The sequence below is a fragment of the Vicugna pacos genome, chromosome 11 (assembly GCF_048564905.1).
Source record: "Vicugna pacos chromosome 11, VicPac4, whole genome shotgun sequence".
NCBI classification, from domain to species: domain Eukaryota; kingdom Metazoa; phylum Chordata; class Mammalia; order Artiodactyla; family Camelidae; genus Vicugna; species Vicugna pacos.
The window spans coordinates 97,493,914-97,509,823 of NC_132997.1; the positions used below are offsets into that span (position 1 = coordinate 97,493,914).

Here is a 15,910-nt window from a genome sequence, read left to right on the forward strand (position 1 = left end):
CAAAAGTAAAGAAGGAAAGGCAAAGGGCAGAGCAGGTGTGGCGGTTTTTCTAACAAAGCCACGGGAACCATCAAGGAGGAAGGACGGCTGCCAGCTTCACACTGAGCTATAGCACGGCTGTGTCCTGGGAGGCAGGGATGGAAAGCAGGGGACAGGAGTGACAGGCGGCATCTGCTTTTTCATGGACTCATCACAGGGAGATCTAAGATAGCAAGGCCCTGGGTGGTAGGAGTGGGTGCTGCGAAATGTCAGAGAAAGGTCACACGAAAGCTTTCTTCCTGGCCACATATCCAAGTGGCTCAGTGTCTCTGAGACCTTGAAGATGGGGCCGGAGAGCGGGGACTGACAACTCTGAGTCTCTGTCCCCCCCTCCCTTCAAATTGTTTGGTGAAAATGTCAGGAATGGGAAAAAATGTGTCTTACAGTGCCTGCTATCAGAAGCAAAGCCCCACGAAGTTATAAGCATCTCAGAGAAGCATGGTTGGAAAGGGGATATAATTCTATGGTATTGACTGGTAATTACGAGTACTGAATTTATTAGATTGACTTTAATGTGCTGTTTCTCCTGCCATGACCCACAACGCTGTTTTCTCCATAAGATCTTAAATTCCCCATGGAAAATTCTCTTCTGGCATTCCCGGGGAACTGTAAATGGAGTGTTTGGTTTTAGATTTCAAAAAAGCATTCTCCTCTCAACCAGCATCACTGGTGTGTTAGCACGCACCCTGAGGGGCCCCTCCTCTGTCTCTGCTTCGGGGCACCGTGCAGGGCACCCAGGGCAAGTGGCCTTGGTGCTAATTTGTTGGTCTTTTAAATGACATGGTGATTTTCAGCAAGTTTAGAGTTTCTAAAAGCACAAAAGCAAAAGACATGTTGTGTAGTATTAAAATCAGGGCTTGATCCTTTAAAGGGGGTCTTCAAAACACTGGTTACCTGGGGTACTGGGGTTGTCACTTTGAATTAAATCAAAGGTATGTGTTAGGCCTTCTGCTAAGACAGTGGTTGCTGGAAAAAAAGAAAGGAAGGAAGAAAGAGAGAAAGAGAGAAAATGGCATGATCTCTGTTCTGGATAGTTTTATGCACTTTAACTTATTCTCCTGATTTTGATCTTTCTTGTTCTTTCAGTTTTCTCACTGGGTGCCAAAAACCAATTTTTTTTCTTCTGCATCCTAGCCCAGGTTTGTGCTCCAGCTGTCCCTTCTTGATAACTAAGCCATCATTTATGTCAGCATCTTCAAGGGCTTTCCCACTTAATAGTCTCAAAGTGACATTAATTAGAAGCATAAAGTGATACCTCTGCTTTTGTTGTGGGAAATGAAATTTCATAAATAGTCAAACTCAGCTGTTTTCGGTGACCCCCCCTCCCTGTATGTTTTAAGGCCACTTCTGGAGGTAGTTCTGGCTTGGTCTTGAGTCCAAATTTGCACTAGGAATTGGCCAGATTATTCCCTGGAATTGTAATTATCTCCTATATCAGCTGTTTAGTTAAAGGCTAACGTGAATTTACCCCTATATCCATGGAAATGCAACCATATCTGTTTTATTTACTTGATCTATTAAGTGTCAGGATTTGGGGAACATCCAACTTAAGTTTGTTAAAAAACAATGAAGTCGATTTTCCTAACAAATGCCAAGAACACCCACTGGTCAATAAAAGGCAGAACTGGCTTTCACTGGCAATGGATGGCCGGGTCTCCTCTTCCCCGGAGCTGAGAGGAGCTGTTCTGTAGCCAGTGGCCGACTTAGTATGTTAGGCTGAGCAATTCTGTGTTCACTAGGGACCCGGAATCCCCAGGTCGACAGAGCAGTGTGTTTGTTTCAGAAACTGAGGGTGTATGCCTGGAGCATTGTGCTGTACACCAGAAACTGACACAACATTGTAAACTGACTATACTTCAATACACACACACACACATAAAATGAAAAGAAAAAAGAAACCTGAGGCTGTGTTTTGAAGAGCACAGACTAACAGGGACCCCCAGCTCTTTGCGCCATCCCTGGCTCCCCCTGCCTTGGGGACGTCTGGCTGTTGACGCCTTCTTGGTATTCTGCACTGTTACCTGTTCTCCAGGTGCCCTTTGGCCAGCTCTCGGTGACTTTCCACCAGAGCGCCTATCACTTGGTATCGTGCTGGCATGCTGTGTGTTTTTCTCTGTTTGCCCAGCCATCGTCTGGCGTGGCAGTCACAGGAGAGGTGGCAATAAAGGTTTGTGGATGCACAGAAGGATGAATCCAGGTGCAAATGAAAAGCAAAATTCATTGGGAAGATAACTGTCTCAGTCGGTCCGTGAGGGTTGGTTTAGTCCCTGTTCTAGCGGAATTTGGCAGCTCTTCCTTGACATTTAAATAAAACTTTAAAAGACTCGCTTCCATGTTTCCCATTCAGTCCCTTGACTATGGGGGAGCAGTGCCTGCACTGGCGTTTCTGTATTATAATCGCTGCGTCATTTGTGTTTAGAGAACTTTAGGCAGCAGTCGTCATCCAGCCCTGATTCCTCCCTTCTGCCCTTCCGTCTGTAGATGGTAGGTCAGGCAGTAAGGCCAGGCCCATTGGTACTGGCTTCCTCTGTTCACCTAGGACTTCTGTTTGGAGGAAAGGAATCTCTTGTTGAGATTGAAGTACATCAGATACTTCTCTCTGCACACACTCATATGATCCTCCTGAATTTAAACAGGAATGTTCCAGACGGCCATTGTATAAAACAAGAGCTGTCCTGGTTGACACCATTGAAGTCCCGTGTTAGAAGGAGTAACTTCCTCTATGAACACGATTGTTGGAGTTTGCAGTGCTGTCTGGTTGAGTCTCAGTTCAGCTGAAGACAACTTGAGGGCTGACCTGGGAACCCCCACACTATGTATGATTGTGGCTTGTTGGAAATTGTGCTGAGGTCTAAACATTACTGCAAAATGATGTGTCAGAGCACAGCCATTTATAGTTTGCGATTTTCCCATTTGTCTTACCCTGACTTAATTTTTTCCAGGAATTGAGATGTGGACTTTTGATCTACATGCAAACTCCCTTGGGAGCTTATTAAACACAGGGTAATTTTCAGTAATCCTGGCTATTTCTACGTAGTGTTGTAATTATAGACCTTCAAGCGCTTGGCTATAAATTAGCCAAAATAAGTAACTGGCTTCGCCATGTGTGCGTGTTCAGTTCACGGGATGTTTCCTGTGTGCCAGTTCTGTGCACTGGGAGCAGCTGCTTGGATGAATAAAACACAGCACTTGTCCTCAAGACACTTGAAATCTAGACCACATACTTTTCCAAGCTGAAGGAATTGCTGGTACGTAAAGGGAATAAGTTGCTTAACTTTGAAAAGCAGCTCCCCTTCCATAGGGCAGGTCTGTTCGGACCAACATCCCTGGTCTGGACCAGCTCCTCCGTTCCGTCCTGGGCAGCCCAGCACAGCCTCTGGCGTATCCCCAGCACCCTTCCAGACAGTGGACATTGATGATGTCATAGACATGTCTTTCTCCCTGTGGCTGAGAGCATATGGGTGGCCATGGACGTGGCTTCATTTGTCCTCCCCGTCCCAGCAGGTAGTCTGGTACCTTCTGCGGAGCAGGGCTGGAGGTGTGTACCACCAGTGGCTGCTAGGAAGTCAGTGCTCTCCTCCCTTCTCTACTTGAAACTTCTCCACAACACTTACCAGCTTGGAACATGCCATCTGTTTGAGTTACGGTTTTGCTTTCAGTGTGTCCTCCCCGCCTAGAATGTCGGCACCCTGTGGGCGGAGATACGTGGGTATTTGTTCCCTGATGAACATCTGGGGCTCACACTGGAGTGACGCTGATGTGTAGTGAGTACTCCAGAAACATTTTTATGAATAATGAATGAGGCAATGAATGAATGAATGAAAAACTGAATAAAGAACCTGCCTGAGTATTCTGCTGGGTTAACAGATGCCCTACCCTTGTGCTTCTGAGAAGGAGAACAGGGTGGTCAGTTCTGTGATGATCTCAGCTGGATCAGGGGAAAACCTCTGTCTACAAGTATGACCACTATCCCATCTTAAGTTTCCCCAAAGTGGAAAAGGCCAGTCATCTTCTGCCTCCAACACTCTGTTATTAAAGTAAATGGCTCCGTCTGCACCTAAACCAGCCCCCTCTGCACCCCTGGGAAATGTCATTGCTCTGTCTCAGAAGCAACCTGGTGAACAAGTTTCACTGAGACACAGCCTATGAATAATGAAGTCGGTGGCTTCCTTAGATGGTGTTGACAAATTAACTTTAGTGGACCCAGCAGCTCCCCAAACGTGGGGACACTATAATTCTGGGCAGGCGCTGGCTGTTAGGAAAGCCTTTGATGCCTGTTTTCATTACAGAGAATTAAAGCGAAATGGGGGGTGGGTACAGCATGCCAGCCAGCGGGAAGACTCAAGGCCGTGGGCCTCTCCTCCAGCTGGCCTCCTTGCTTTCCCCCTCAGCCGCCTGCCCCTCCGCCAACCTGTCTTCTGATCCCTGCCTCTCCCCAGGCCTTGCCCCAGCTCTCTGCCTCCTTCCTTTTACACAGGGCCCCGCGTGATGAAGACGACGGGATATATTCTTAGTCTTACTGCGCAGTCATTATTAGTACTGTCAGAAGGGCATGCAGATTTGGTCAGAGACAGAGATGAACACTGTTTTTAGGGCAAGACTTTTTTTTTTTTACTGTTGTATAACCATATTTCCATAATCTAAAGTCATAATAGGTAAAAATCAGGGCAGAGAGTCATTATTATTTTGTGTGTAGACTGCCTGGTTACATTACAAACAGGGCAAAGCTTACAGCCTCTTTCATAGATTCCTGAAATCAAGGAGGCACTAAGTTGCAGAATGGTGACAATAATGACCAAAAAAGGCCCTCACCCCGCAGGGCATCAGGAATAGCTATTAATAAAGAAAACCGCTTTTTGAGGGCTGAGCTGAGGCTGAGTTGATTAACTTGTTTCCTGGAGGAGAGATAAAGCATAAGCTATAATTTATTGAAAATTAATGAAAACGAATTTGGTGGCACTGGCTACCAAACTAGAATGAAAATGGGAATGTGTCTGCGGCATTAAAACAGATTTTTTTTCTGGGTCGGCATTCCTCCCCAGTTCGAGGATTCTCACACGTCACGTAATGTGCCGAGACTTGAACTTGAAAGCAGGAATGTTGTGCACTGGGTGGTGGTTCCGATGGTAAATTGCCACAGCGCTTTTATCTCTGATTTGTAATTTCTTCTGATTTTTCTTTTTTCAGAGCAGATTAGTTAACAATTTTAAATCAGAACTTGCTCTTCAGGAGTTTTTGTGTCTTTGTTCCCCAAACGTGACGTTACACTTATTTTTTAAACCAGTGCTTCAGGGCGCGTGTGGCTGAAGATTAAAACCTTTGCGTTTTGGTGTCATCATTTAGCAAATTCTTCATGTCCAATTATGAGACGCTTATCTGGGGAGATGGTCTGGTGCTTTAACCATTGAGATATTGACAGAAAATTTGTTTTACTCCGTTTCTGGTCAAGATATGCCCATTTTAAGACTGTCTACGTAGAGGAACTCATTTCTCATAAATGTCCATTCAAATCTGGCTTTTAAAACACAGACTGGCTTGTTTTTATGGGGCGTTGACAACTTTCCTTCAAGGTTTGTTCAAATGACTTCGGACGTGAATTTGATTAAGGCGGAGCCTGAGGGGCCCGTGCTGGTCACGGGACAGATGGTATGTGGAAGCTCTGAAGTGGTTTTACCAGGAAGGATGCTCATGGATGAATGTGGATCCCCAGACTTCCCAGAGCAACGGCTTTGATTTTTCTGAAATTACCTCGCAGAGCGGATTCCTCTTACTGATTATGAGTCCTTAAAAACATACTTTATTCCTGGGATCCCTTCAAAGGTGGTTTCTGCTACCTCTCGCATTAGAATTATGCTTTCTTCAGGATATAAATTCACAGGGGCCTTCCCAGGTCTGGCTGCAGGAGCCTCTTGACCCCTTCAAGTAGAAGGAAGAACCCAGAATTGCAGTAGCAACAAAAACGTCTGCTTTGAAGATCTGTGTGGACAGAGCAAGTTTCCCATCTTCAGAGGAAGGAGAGGCTGGTGCTGGACCTGACAGGTCCAGGTGGGCGTGCTGTCTTTCCTATCATCGCCAGTCTTTCGACTTTGGGGGTGTTAACCTAACCTATCCAAGCTTCAGTTTCCCGATGGAAATAATTCTTACCTTACAGGGTAATTCTGGGGATTAAATAAGCCAATGCAGAATGGCCACCATATTGTGGATGCTCCAAGTGGATAAGCTCACTGGGTGCCCTGCCTGGACAGACTCATTTCACTGGAACTGTCCCCCAGATCCAATGGGAAATTGAGTTCAAACCATTTTTGCATAGCTTAGCAGAAATTGCATGAGATTTTTTTTAAAAAGTACTTGAAAAGTAGAACTTGCATTTCGTCTCTCTCTCTCTCTTTTTTTTTTTAATCCGAATTCTGGGACACAAATCCATAAATTCCATAAACGTTCATGTCATGCCTTGAATTGCTCATTTTATCTACAAATGGGGTGTCTGAATTGCCTAGTGGCTCAGTGGCGAGGCTTTTATTCACCTACCAACTTAAAAGGCTAGAGAGGTATTTGAAATCTATTTTGGCATTCTGCACAGGAAGATTATTTAAATTACATTTTCAAGTACGTGTGATACCTACATGAAGCCCAAAGCAAGAATTTGGAATGTGTTTTATAGTCTCACAAATATATTTGCCTCATTTTTCATATTAGGGGTGGAAAGGCTTATTATTGTTTAAGAACTTAAAAATAGTATTTACAACATTATATAAATATAAGCTACAGAAAAGACTCACCGCAGCCCTGTGCGTGAAGTGGAAAGAATGCCGGAGAGAGTATGATGTGTGCTTCTATTTCAAAGTCATAAAGGAGGCTAACTTACACTGGGGCTTAGAACTTGACTATTTTATCACAAATATATAAAATCCATTAGTTAGGAAAGAAAAAGAAAACAAGGGGGGTTTCCCCTGAAAACCATTCAAAGGATTGCAAGCTTCCAGGACAGAGGTCAGCTCCCCCATGCGTAGCAGTGGAAGAGATAGGGAGGGAAGAAGTGTCACGAGGAGAAAGAGAACCTAACCGCGGGACCACTCTGTGCGTTTCTTAACAGACATCCGCAGAGAGGGCTGTGTGGCTTTCTCTCTCTCTCTCTAAACTTCTGTATGTATTTTATGGCAGTGGCTGAAGTTATGATGTTCATGGACATCTCTGGAGAATTCATTCTTAGGTCAGAAAGGAGCCCGTGTCTCATGTGGACTGTCCTTCTTTCATGTGGGAACGTGCAGCTCAGAGGGGCGAGGCTGGGATGAGCTGGGAACAGTCCCACGCTTCCTGACTCCACATCAGCTGCCTTGCCTGTGACACCAAGTGAACTCTCCCTGTACATTCCTCTGAAAACAGCCGCCAAGCTCGATGTCTCCATTCTGTCATCCTCAGCCCCTCCCGATCCTTGGAAATAACCCTGCCCATAGAGACCAACGAGAAAAGCTCTCTGGAGGTGTTCACGCTGGCTCTCCTGTATCACCTCCCTGCATCGGGGCACCTGGAAGCTGCCTCTGGGTCACAGGGGCACTTGGAAGGACATGACTTTGAGTGCACACATGGCCCTGGGCCGAGAGCCTTGTCCCCGGTATTTTATTTCATCTCCCAGAGAAGCCCAGGAGGCGGGGCTTCTTAACTCACAGAGTCAGACGCTGAGGTTGGAGGGGTTCATAACCATCCCCAAGCCCAGGTGGGGCCGAGGGCTGGGGCACAGTCGCCTGCTCAGGACCAGCTCGCTGCAGAGCCCGGGTGGTTCCCAGAAAATGAATAAACCAAGGGAACGGGAGGCAGCCTCAGCCCACTGGCTGGAGTGTGTCACAATGCTTTGGGTTTACAACAAATGTGCAGAGACACCGAGGCTGACTTATCAGGAACATTAGAAAATGAAGTGCTGACGTTCTCATCCTGTTCAGATAGGGGCCGCAGAGGGGCAGGAGTGCACTTGGCAGGCGGAGAGCCTTCCTGCTCCCGAGCTCAGTGCTGAGCGCTGCTCTCTCCCTCCCCTTGCTGCTCCCACGCCCTCTGTCCTGTGATGCGCTGTGCCAGACGCCCGGGGGGGGGGCAGCGCCCAACACCCCAGAGACGACCCACTGGGATCGTTTGCAGAACCACAGAGGAGCCCACCTCCTCTCTTTGAAATGTGGCCGTTCCCACTCACAGGTGGAAGACCCTAATCTCCATCAAGTGTCTGGGTTTTGGCAAAAGCAACGCAGTCTCCCTCTAGAGGGCGCCCGGCCGGCCTGAGGTGGGACCCCCCCACTGCGCCCGGCACCCCCCTCGGCTCCGGGAGGGGGCTCGGGGTGCCCACCGTCGGGCCCCCTCGCCCCACGCTGGGGCCTCGGTGGCTCCCAGATTCATACTCTGGCTGCTGCAGTGGCACCTGGTGGTTCCTTGCGGGCTCTTTCTGCTCTGTGACTTAAACAAATCAAACTGTCCTCTCCTGCTTCCTCTGTAATTGCGATGCAGTATTTATTCTGTTTGGGCATGGATAATTAGAGAAAATTCAGAGAGATTTCTCATCCCCTGACAGGTCCTTCTGAGGAGTGCCTGGTTCTGAGTGATCTGTCAGGATCAGGACGTAAGGTAGAGCAAGTCTATAATGTCTGTCCACCAGCATCACTGTCTGGGGGAGAGCGAGTCACCGCGTAGAAATACGTGTTGTGATGACCTCGCGTTGCTGTTGGGAGAGTGAGACCTTTTTCATGCTTTAGCGAAAGGCTGTCTGTATTCACGTGTGTATACACGTATAAATTACAGATATGTGTTTAGTACACACACCCTTCCCCTGGCAGAGTAAGATCCTGACGGCCGTACAGGCTGATGAACGATCAAGTGCAGGCTCGTACAGTGGCCTATGAACCCTTCAAAGGGAGCCTGAGTTGATTTGACTTGGAGCCTCTCCTCACCTGGCACAGTGCTCAACACTTAGGAGACTCTTGGTAGAAGCCTCTTGAACCTATGAATGGACCATCCACCTGTCTCCAGGGAGTCCCATGTGGGATTGTCCTGCACCCATATTGTCACTGGGTTTCTAGTTGAGTAACTGGTCACTCCATTTACCAGCCCACGTCACGGGAGCTCGGGGCTCGCGCCCGTTCCGTGAGCACGGCAGTACTCGCTCGTACGCATCTTGTATACGGCTGTGTTCACGAGGCAGTGGCAGATCTGAATCATTTGAACAGAGACCACACGGCCTTCAAAGCCTGAAGTATTTACTCTCCGGCCTCTGGCAGAAAACGTTTGCAGCCCTCTGCTACATCGGACACCGACCTCGAGGTCTTCCGAGAAACAGGTGCTGCCGGCCTGGGCCCCCATCTCTACGTGTAGGCACCCCTCCCCCATTCTGTAGCGGCCTCACTTGTTTCAGTGATGAGAAGGAAAACACAGTTGAGGAAACATTACTGCAGGATGCCACGCTGGGTTTGTGTTATTAACTCGTTGCTGTCCCTCAGAGCTTTACTCTTACCTCCTTGGCCCACAGAGCCGCTGACAGTGCTGTCCTCAAAGGGCCCCTGATGTCAGGGGAGTCCTGTGGCTAATTTTCCTTTCCTATCACTGTGTGTATTGGACTCGGGAGAACAGGGCCTCCCGCCGTGGAGAAATCCCTTTCTGGGGGAGGCTGACTAGGACCCCGTGGGGGAGACTGACTCACTGGATTGATAGCCCTTGCTGCAAGCTACCAGCTCCGTGGGCTCGTTGGCTGTTTAGGATGTTCTCCTCTTATGTGATGGTCTCACATGTGCTGTGACTCAGTACAAAACCCCCAGAGTCTCATGATTTCATCCCTGCCTGTTGGTTACATTTAAGGGCCCGGTTTGGCCTAGATTCTATGGCTTCTCCCTCCTCCGCCCACACCCAAGCCTGCAGGTGACACCTGGCTGATGCTGGGAGAGACTGAACCCATGAAAGAACCTGTTTCACTCTGGGCAGCGGCAGACCCTGCCCTCTTGCTTGATGGCTCGAGTAAAGCCTCTCATAGTGTCTTCGGGTCTTCTCTGAAGGACAGAGTATCTCTGGGCTGTCACCAGCCAGGGAACCCCTCAAGACACAGAACGTGTGGGGTGCCACTGTCTCAGAAATCAGCAGCCGTCTCCCTGCCAAGGTGCCACGTCTGGGTGGCTGGTGACGGCACACCCTGAGCGCTGCAGCCCCACACCCTTGGGTCGGAGGGTGCTCTGGGGAATCACGACGCTAACAAGAATTGGCTGGGTTTTTAAACTCACTGCTGCATCTGCCCAGTTCTCAGCCTTCAGTGACTACCTTAGTGACTTATTTAGATAGCCTGGGTGACCCTGAACTTCCTAGGTACAGACAACAATAATACTGAAAGCACTGAAATCAGCAGGATAATTCTTGGCATTCATGCACGCAGAGGGTTGCCCGGACATTTTACACGGGACTAAAAAGGCGCGGTTCTGAATATTTCTTGCACATCGGCCGCTTATAGAAGGCGTCCTACTGAAATGCCCCTGTTAGGATATGTCCTTTCTTTAGTTCTCACTGCGTGTTGATTATTGCTAAGACCTCTGCAGACATCGTCTTTCAGCTTCTACCATCTCTGTTTAATAGAAGATGGAAGGGAAGCTCACTGACATTAAGTCACTTGCCTAAGCTGAAAACGTGCTCTGCCGAGGCCTTTCAGACGAGAGTAGTGAAAGAGTCTCTTAGGAAAAATAATTTGGAAGCGACTGAAACCAGTCGTGGCTGGTGATACAGATATTTCTACGCACGGTGTGAAGAACTACTGCAGGGAGCTTGCCTGGCTAACTCAGTAACGCAGCTCGTGCCGACCCGACAGTGAGCTTGCATAAACAAGCTCGGCAGTGGGGAGAAGTTCCATTCAAGTTATACATCCAGTGTAATTTGCCTGTGGCCACACTAAGCCAAGTTCAGCGAGTGTGACCCATGGCCTCACCAGGCCTGGCTCAAGCCTGCAGTGCAGTGTGGACGTGTGCAAAACGTGTCACTTCTTTTCAGAGTCGTGAGCTCTGAAATGCACACAGGGTGCCTGTCCTCACTGGACCCCTTGTGTATGTACAGAGGTACTGGGAATGGAACCCAGGACCTTATGCATGCACTCTACCACTGAGCTACGCCCACCCCCGAGACTCCTCTTAATGCAGGTAAAATTCTGTATGAAGCAGACCCTTCCCTGCTAATTTGGGGGTGGAGGGTGGGGAGAGACATAGGTGGTACCCAGCTTCTGAGGATTCTCCACGGTTGATAACTTACAAACTCCAGAGTGTTTTCTAGGCTAAACTCCATCAATATTTTAACTTGGTCATGAAATTCTTTGTTATGTTACATAATGACTGTATAACTATCTACATAAAGTAAAGTGACTTTTTCTATTTTCTACCATGAGATGCAACGATAAGGTAACATTTCTTGGCTTTGAGTTCATAAAATCAGCCCTGTGAATTCCTCTTTTAAAGTGACCGTCCTAGTGCATGCCCTTCAGGGGATTGGTCTGGTGCTCAGAGGAGCAGAAGGTTCCATTTTCAGGATTTTGTGAGCTGGCTGACATTGGCCGCAAGAGCAGTATTTACACCATGGAAATCGCAATGCTCCTCCCCCTCCCTCAGGAGCCAGGTGTTGAAGATGCGGTGGCACACCCCTCCCCCACCTGCGCTGGACCCAGACGCCTCAGCAAGGCGTGACGATGGGGCTTGCTTCCTGTCCGCCCGCCTCTGAGGCTGCTGTCTCCGCCTATGTTCTGACATGGAAAAGCGTGGTGGAAATTTGAATTTTGGGCAAATTGATGGCCCTGCGCATTGAACAAGACAGGTCCCCTTCAAAGTGGCCTGGGAAATTGAAACCACCAGATTCACTGTTGTCTGAGTCCCAGGGCTCAGAGAGGAAGTGGAAAGGAAGGTTCCTAGGAACGGATGTGGGAGTTCGCCCAGATACGTACTTGCCTGTCTACTGTGAACCTGTCCTGTGCGACAGCAACTGAACTAGAGATTGAGTTTTGAGTCACATCATCCTTGCCTTGATCTGCAGTGAGGAGCCAGGCACTGTACTTTGGGAATACTGGGTGAAGGCGTTTTTGTGATGATGGAAATGTTCTCTGTCTTGTGTAGGAGCCAGTTACCACATGTGGTTCTTGGGCAATGTTGCTAATGTGACTGAAGAACTGAATTTTCGACTGTAATTAGACTTACATGTGGCCACTGCGTTAGACAGAGCAGCTCAGGGCTTTCAGGGACCACCTGTGTGCTGAGGGTGTGGGGGTGCATTCATCCCGCTGCAGTCAGATACGGGGCCACCTAGTGTTCCCAAGACCCTAACACTGCTGGCCAGGGAGGCAACACTCAGTGCCACCAGCAGACACCAACCTATTCAGATGCACCTGGGCTCAATGCATGAGGTCACCCTGGGCCCTGGGCTCAATGCACGAGAAGGTCACCCCTGTCTTCCTCACCCTCCATCTGCAGGACGGGTAATGATTTCCTACTTACAGGTGAAGAAATGAGGTGCAGCCCTTGCCCAAGTCCTCAGAACCAGAATTCCCACCTCGATGTGTCTTAATAACTCAGAACCACTTTGTAGCTGATACAGTCTCAGAAAACTCAGGGGTCCCATTTAAAGCAAATCTCCACACTTGTTCTAATAGTGTAAGCGGGAGCCTATGCATAGAAAACAGTTCTTCTTTCATGGGGTGTTTGTGGGTATTCAACCCCGTGCAGGTGTTTATTCCAACCCCCCCACCCCAGGAGATGCATGTTATTTAGCCCATGCATTTGGCTTTATGCTATTTGTTGAATTACAGTTCCCACCTGGTGATGGAATCTTTCTGTCCTGGTCTGGGTTAAGTCACTACCAGCTGTACTGAAGTCAGCGAGGGGTCCCTGTTGGGACTTTTATTGTTTTGTGGGAACGTGGTCTACTAATCCACAAATCCCCGACAGACCCCCCCTTAGTGTGCTGCTTTGGGTTCTGTATATATTCAAGTCTGAATGAATGAAATGGGATGAAAATGGAGATGTAAACCCAAGATCGAGCAAAGCCTTTTTGAAAACATTCTGTAATGTTAGGTTACTACTAATTTACTATTAGATTGGTTTGTGATTGGCTAACAACACTTTTTGCTTAATAATCTCGGCTACAAACAATGCTAGGTCATAGGAGGTAGGGGGTTAACTCCTCTTGTACATGGACAACCTGCACGGAGCTGGAGAAGCCAGGCACCAAGGGCAGGACCTGCACCAGGCACCTTGCCTCTGGGGCCAGGACTTCAGTCTCACCCGCTGCCTCGGAACAGTTTCTTTTCTCCCCATTGTTTACAACATGCAAACATGATGTAACTCAACCACAACAATCCTGTGCATGGGGTGGTTTGCTGCCCTGGCAATGCATTTCCTGTCTTATCTTCCTGCTGGATGCCAGCTCACTTAGCCAGGGGTAGGAGCCCACAGGCTGAAATGAAGGGTGCTAATCACGGGAGGCCACAGGGCACTGCCTCAGGCGCCCCTTTCAGAACATGGGCTGGAGGGAATCCAGACAGTTTTGGGGAAGGGAATGGCTGGCAGTCTAGACAAAGGCCAGTGAGCCATGACACTGTTTCAAGAAGCGGGGACCCAGCTCAGTGCTGGCTGTTTTGTGTCAGCCTAGCACACCGTCTGGCCTTCTCAGCTAAGGGGCTCAAGACTCATGTGCTATCTTGAGGTCATTTGTTGTTAAATTTGCTGCTGCACAGTTTCCAGTTCAAGAGACGGGAAACAAAGTTCAGCCATCTGTTATCAACGGCAGACGGTACGGGCTGTTACCCTCTCTCTGCTGCCCGTCTGGACACACAGGGCAGCTCCTGCGGAAAGGTGTCTCTCTCCTAATCATACACAGATAAGGTTTGTCGAAGGATGGGCATTGCTTCTGTGAGTTCCAAGTAAGGGGAAAAAACATTGTCTGCTTGTAAAATATAAAACCTCATATAGTGCAGAATATCAGTGTTATTCCAATTAGTTAGCATAAGCAAGTCAGCATTTACTTTTCAGAATGCCGTAATTCTTTTTTTTCTCTTCCGTAATATGATTCCTAAGAGGCAAGTGGCTTCTTGCTTAGGTATTTTTGACTGGCTTACCTATTATCCTTCATCAATATCATAAACCTTTATAGCCCTGGGAGATAAAAAGGAACGATCCATCAGTTCATTGAAAATACAGTTACTGAATGCCAGGCCAGGCAGGTGACGCTAACCAACACGTAAACTTTGCAGGGCAGGATAAAGGAGGTCTAGCGGCATAAAATGACCCGGGACCCCTTTGAACTTGCTCTGTCCTTAGACTACAGCCTGTTCACAGAAATGCTGGCTTAGCCTCTGTGGATGTGGGCTACGGGGGCTACCGGTGGTCCCCAAGGGTGGTGAGCCTACAGAGCACCGAAAGAAAATCGTGAACATACATACCCTTCCCGATGGGCCTCTCCTTTTTCCAGCTCCTGAATGACCCCCAAGAGCACTTTGATGGTTTCCTGGCTCGAGCTGATCAAGTTCTCCATCACCTGCAGCTGTGCTTTCAGGTCGACCACTTCCGTATGAGGCACGATTTGTTGGCATTCTTCGCCCACAGCGAGCGCTGTCGGACAAGGCTGGTGCTCCTGCCCCGGCAGGGCCTGGGTCTGCAGGGGCGCTGTACGGCATTCGGGGGACAGGCACTGCGTCGGGGGCGAGCAGGTCGCGGCAGCGCCCGGCGGGGCCTGGAGCCCGTTGGCCGGCGCCGCTCTCCTCCGCTCCTGGTGGGCCGCGGGGCAGAGGGACCACTCGCTCGAGGGGGCGGAGTTCGACAGGGCCCGCGCCGGGGCCTGAGCGCTGAGGGCGGGCGCGTAGACGGCGGCCACCTCCGTCTTGAACACCCGCCCGTGGGCTGACGCAGCGGGCTCCTCGGTGTCCGGGGTCGGCCGGTCGTGCTGCGCTTTTCCGTGCGGCAGGTACTCCGGCTCCGGGGAGGCGGGCCGCGCGGAGTTCTGCGGAGGGGCGTCTCGGCAGCTGCGCAGGTCGAGGGATTTGCATGGCCCTGCGCAGTTGACCCCGGCCGGCTGGTCCAGCGCGTCCACGTGCTCGTCAGAATGGAAAACCAAGGCCGTGGTCTTCTGAACCCGGCCCGCGCCCCACGGCCGGGCCTCCTCCCCGGCCCCTTCCTCAGCCTTCTCCTTCTCCTCTACCACAAACCCATTGTTTTGGCTTTTGAAGGCATCCACGGCAGGGATGCTTTTGAGGGCCCCTTTTTTGCGGTCCAGGGGGAAAGTCTGGTAACACTTTTTAAGGTCTGGCGAGGTCTGCACGCCTGTGCTCTTGGTGACGTTGGGGATGGACCTCCGAGCGGGCACCGTCATGTACTTGCGGTAGGCGGCCCGGCAGGACGCGGGCTTGGCCTCCCGCCTCCCCCCCGGCTGTCCGGAGGAGAGCTGCGGGTCCCTCTGCTCGTTCTGCGCCTCGCAGATATCCTTAAACCGCACCTGCAGGGCTTTGTTCCGCTTTTTAACCTGCCGGTTGGCGTCCAGGGCATACTTCATCTCCAGGGCCAGGCAGGCGGCAGGCTCCACTTCGCTCGCCGACGTCGTGAGTACGCATTTGCTGGTTTCCTTGCTGACCATGGTTCCTGCATTCGGAAACAGCAACAGACGTGTCAGTGCAATGCAAACACGCACGCAAACACGGGCAGCACGGCTTCTGGCCAGAAGGACTGCTGCCGGCTCCCTAATTATTTTTAAACAGGTGAGGTCGGCCTTTATGTTAAGGAAAATCAGACAGGCGGAGAATCGCTGGCAGGCACAGCTTGAAATGCTTCTGAGATATTAAAGCTTGCTTCCTTCTCCGTGTGGGATACACTCGGTTTCCTTTTGATAGTAA

The 15,910-nt window shown here is 49.7% G+C and overlaps 2 protein-coding genes across 5 annotated transcripts in view; one reads left to right on the forward strand and one right to left on the reverse strand.

Annotated features, from left to right (window-relative positions):
- The window catches only part of DOCK1 (dedicator of cytokinesis 1), a 480,997-nt gene that overhangs the window by 219,356 nt on the left and 245,731 nt on the right, over window positions 1-15,910 (forward strand). The window lies entirely within an intron of this gene.
- The window catches only part of INSYN2A (inhibitory synaptic factor 2A), a 59,118-nt gene that overhangs the window by 24,162 nt on the left and 19,046 nt on the right, over window positions 1-15,910 (reverse strand). For both annotated transcript variants that reach the window (XM_072972105.1, XM_072972104.1), the window contains exon 2: window positions 14,468-15,659. In XM_072972105.1, coding sequence (XP_072828206.1) covers window positions 14,468-15,654 — 1,187 coding nt within the window. In that variant the 5' untranslated portion in view covers window positions 15,655-15,659. The remainder of the gene's footprint in view (window positions 1-14,467; window positions 15,660-15,910) is intronic.